This window comes from Trichechus manatus, unplaced genomic scaffold, assembly GCF_000243295.1.
Source record: "Trichechus manatus latirostris isolate Lorelei unplaced genomic scaffold, TriManLat1.0 scaffold00232, whole genome shotgun sequence".
Taxonomy (NCBI): Eukaryota; Metazoa; Chordata; class Mammalia; order Sirenia; family Trichechidae; genus Trichechus; species Trichechus manatus.
In genome coordinates this window covers 3,283,894-3,288,454 of record NW_004444168.1, presented here as the reverse complement: position 1 = coordinate 3,288,454, position 4,561 = coordinate 3,283,894, and the positions used below count along the sequence as shown (strand labels likewise).

General features: G+C 35.9%; 1 protein-coding gene across 1 annotated transcript; it reads right to left on the bottom strand.

The window, feature by feature from the left end:
* Window positions 1–211: 211 nt before the first annotated feature.
* LOC101357518 (olfactory receptor 51F1) lies at window positions 212–1,722 on the bottom strand. The gene is made up of 2 exons (XM_004389112.3): window positions 787–1,722; window positions 212–301 (listed from the first exon to the last, which is right to left on the bottom strand). The coding sequence occupies exons 1-2, from the start codon at window positions 1,705–1,707 to the stop codon at window positions 212–214; spliced, it is 1,011 nt and encodes a 336-aa protein (XP_004389169.1). The 5' UTR covers window positions 1,708–1,722.
* Window positions 1,723–4,561: the final 2,839 nt, after the last annotated feature.

Below are 4,561 nucleotides of genomic sequence, written 5' to 3'. Positions count from 1 at the left end.
GGAATCATTATGCAGAAAGAGGATAAGAATCTTTGGTTCAAACTACCTTTCATGATACTTTATGAACATTTTCAGTTATGCAAAGTTCTCATTTCATGTAATAGATCAGCAAATGTCCCTAATCCTGAAGTTTTTGTTATGAGGGCCCAGCATTGGATACTGATCAATGACTTACATGCCTTGGCATATCTAAGAAGGATGTCACAACTTTTCAAGACATGGAATATAGATTACTATAGTTCTTGCTCTGACTTCTGATCTTATAATATTCATTTCTCCTAGAGTGCTTTTGACAGAGTATGTGATACACTGGTGAGGAGCATGGCATCTGAGATTCAGAAAACCTGGATTCAAATCTCAACCTGTATAGTCCTTGGCAGCTGTAATAGCTGTAAGTCTCAATTTTGTCATCTGTGAAATATAATTAATATTATATGTTTCACTGGAATATTTTGAAGAATAAATAAAATATGTCTGAATAGGATATGGTAGAATTTCTAGTATAAAATAAGCTGTCAATAAATGTTAAGTGCTCTGAGTATTATTTATGTGATTTCATTATTATTATTATATCCCCTGTTGGACTATGAAGTCTTCAATGATAATGTTATTAGTTATAGTTTATGACTTAAAACATAATAGGTATTTACTAAATGTTTGTTCAATAAATTAAAAAAATATAAGGCAGTATATATAGGCAGTAAGTTACCAGAGCTTCTTTAATGTAAAATTCACTTTTATCAGGTTTTTCTCAAGCTTAATCATCTCTGTTTTGTCAGCAGCATATTGAAGTATAGCCTTGTGAATTTGTTTGGTTTTGACACTGTAGATGATGGGGTTGAGCTCAGGGGGCAGAACCAGGTATATATTGGCCATCACTGAATGGACCACTCTGGGGGCTGACCGACCATAGTGATCCATCAAGGACAGGCTTACCATGGGGATGCAGAAAATAGCAACTGCTCTGATGTGGGAGACAAAAGTGCTAAAGACCTTGTGCCTCTCTTCAGGGGAGGCAATACTCAAAATAGAACAAATAATTAGGATATAAGACAAGACAATGCATGATGTATCTATTCCTGTGGTCAGGATGAGACCAATTAATCCACAGATGCTGTTGGCCCAAGTGTCTGAACATGCTAATTTAATCACGTCTGGATGATAACAATAGGAGTGGGAAAGGGCATTAGCTCTACAGAAAGAGAGATCCTTGAGAAGCAAGAGTAGTGGTACTACTATTACTACAGTACGTATAATCATCAAGAGGCCCATCTGAATGATTCTGGAATTAGTGAGGATGGTTGTGTACCTCAGAGGGTTACAAATTGCCACGTAATGGTCAAAAGTCATAGCCACAAGCACCCCAGATTCCACGAAGGTGAATCCATGAAGAAAAAACATCTGGATGATGCAGGTATCCAAACTGATTTTACTTGCATTAAACCATAGGACACCTACCGTTGTTGACATTGTAGAAACAGTCAAACCCAACTCAGTAGCTGACAGCATGGAGAGGAAATAGTACACAGGCTCATGGAGACTCTGCTGGGTGAGGATGACAAACAGGATCATGCTGTTCCCAGACAAGGCAACGGCAAAGAGACAACAGAATGGAATGGAGAGCCAGGAATGGACAGACTCTAGGCCAGGAATACCAGTGAGTGAGAAGATTGGAAATTGAGATGTCAAGTTGCTTAGGATCTCCATGTTGTCCTGGAGTGGTAGTATTTTTTCTCGAAGTGCTCACATCCTATAGAAATCATAAATTAACTTATTATTCAAAAATGTCTAGATAACTTTTCTTTTGGTAAGGAGAGTCACACAAAGTCATAGATTAGCTCTCTATCAATGTGAAAACTTGAAATCAAACTCCAATATTCACATGTCTTTTAAATCAGAGACATTTAGCAAATATATAGTATTTTTACCATTAAATTTAAGAAAAAATATGTCCATATAATTTTCAATAGTTCGATGTTAATCATTTTTATATTGTTAAAATTTTAACCTCATCAATGAGATCTGAAAATTCCATGAATAAAGTATTAATTAAAAAAATTAGTACATATAACCTTGAATATATTGTGTATGGAATAACTAGGGGAAACTCAGCTAAAGTAATCTGTTTGTCTGCAGTGTCCATGTGGGCGTGAATCTTCAGGCACAGACTTTTTCTGGAAATGTACATTTGGAAGTTATTATTATACGAGTGTCATTTTAATCAAATAGAGTGCGTGAACAACCTCAGAGAGAAGGTTTACAAATGAAATCCAGTGAAGGCAGAACTCTGTAAAAGTTTTAGGAAAGTAGTGTATACATTAAAGTAAGATGAGAGTAGACAGTATTATAGGAAGGGTAAAACCAACAGAGTGTGGTGTCACATTGGGTGATACATGAAAAAATTTCAAATTGCCTTAGAAGTCAAGTTCTGGTAAGGACTAAAGGATCAAATGCATCTAAGAATACGTTAGTGACCCTGGAAAAAGAAATGGAAGTCCAATGATAAAAGATGAGAACCTGATAAAACAACTTAAGGAATGAATGAGAAAATAAATATTGATGGCACAATGCATATTATTTCTAGAACCTTGGCAGTGAAAACAACAAGAGAAATAATCCAAGACTAAAGGAAACTGTAAGATGTATGGAGAATTTTGCAAAATGAGAAAGACTTAGGAAAATGTATATGTTTATAAGCTGATGTTAAAGGTATGATAGGCTAGGAGAGATTGGAAATATAGAAATGATTAGAATTAATTGCTATAAAGAATTCTTTAAGAATGTAGTAAGTGATTAAATACAGAGAATGAGAGTAATTTAACCCTTAACATGATGAGGATTATCAATTCCACTGACGAGAGAGTAAGTGGAAATTTGGTAGGTGGCAAAAGTTGGAAATAAAGAAGAAAGACCTGTATTGGGAAAATATGGGCTTGGTGATAGAACCAACACCAGAGATTCAACAATACAATTTTGCAAGACCAACGATTTATTCACTGCAAATACCTTTTTCAACAACAAAAATGGAGACTGTACATGTGGACCCCACTGGATGGAAAACATAGGAATCATATCAATTACATCTGTGGAAAGAGACAATGGAAAAGCTTAATACCATCAGTCAGAAAAGGGCCAGGGGTGGACTGCAGAAGAGACCATCAATTGCTCATATGCAAGTTGAAGTTGAAGTTAAAGAAAATTAAAACAAGTCCACAAGAACCAAAATACAACCTTGAGTATATCCCACCTGAATTTGGAGACTATCTCAAGAATAGATTTGACGCATTGAACAATAATGACCAAAGACCAGATGAGTTGTGGGATCACATCAAGGGTATCATACATGAAGAAAGCAAATGGTCATTGAAAAGACAGGAAAGAAAAGACCAAAATGGATGTCAGAAGAGACTCTGAAAGTTGCTCTTGAAAGTAGAGTAGCTAAAGCAAAAGGAAGAAGTAATGAAGTAAAAGAGCTGAACAGAAGATTTCAAAGGGCAACTCGGAAAGACAAAGTATTATAACGAAATGTGCAAATACTTGGAGTTAGAAAACCAGAAGAGAAACATATCTCAAGCTGAAAGAGCTAAAGAAAAAATTCAAGCATTGAGTTTCAATTTTGAAGGATTCTATGGTCAAAATATTGAATGAGGCAGGAAATATCAAAAGAAGTAGTACACTGAGTAACTGTACCAAAATAATTCGTTGATATTCAACCATTTCAGGAGGTAGCAAATGAGCAAAAACCAATGGCATTGAAGGAAGTAGTCCAAGCTGCACTGAAGACATTGGTGAAAAGCAAGTCTCTAGAAGTTGACAGAATACCAATTGATATGTTTTAACAAACGGATATAGAGTGAGAAATACTCACTTGTCTATACCAAGAAATTTGGAAGACAGCCACCTGGCTGACTGAAAAAAATCCATATTTGTGCCCATTCCACAGAAAGGTGATTCAATAGGATAAAGATATTATCAAACAATATCATTAATATTACAGGCAAGTAAAATATTCCTGAAGATTATTCAAAACCAGTTGCAGCAGTGCATTGACAGGGAACTGCCAGAAATTCAAGCCGGATTCCGAAGTGGATGCGGAATGAAGGATATCATTGCTGATGTCAGATGGATCTTGGCTGAAAGTAGAGAATACCAGAAAGATGTTCACCTGTGTTTTATTGACTGTGCAAAGGCATTCAACTGTGTAGATCATAACAAATTATGGATAACAATGTGAAGAATGAGAATTCCAAAACACTTAACTGTGCTCATGCAGAACCTGTACATAGACCAAGAGGTAGATGTTTGAACAAAACAAAGGGATACCGTGTGGTTTAAAATCAGGAAAGGTGTGCACAGTGTTGTATCCTTTCACCATATTTATTCAATCAGTATGCTGAGCAAATAGTCCGAGAAGCTGGACTATATGAAGAAGTATGTGGCATCAAGATTGGAGGAAGAGTGATATGCAGATGACACAAACTTGCTTGCTGAAAGCAAAGAGTACTTGAAGCACTTAGTGATGAAGATCAAAGAATACAACCTTCAGTATGGATTACATCTC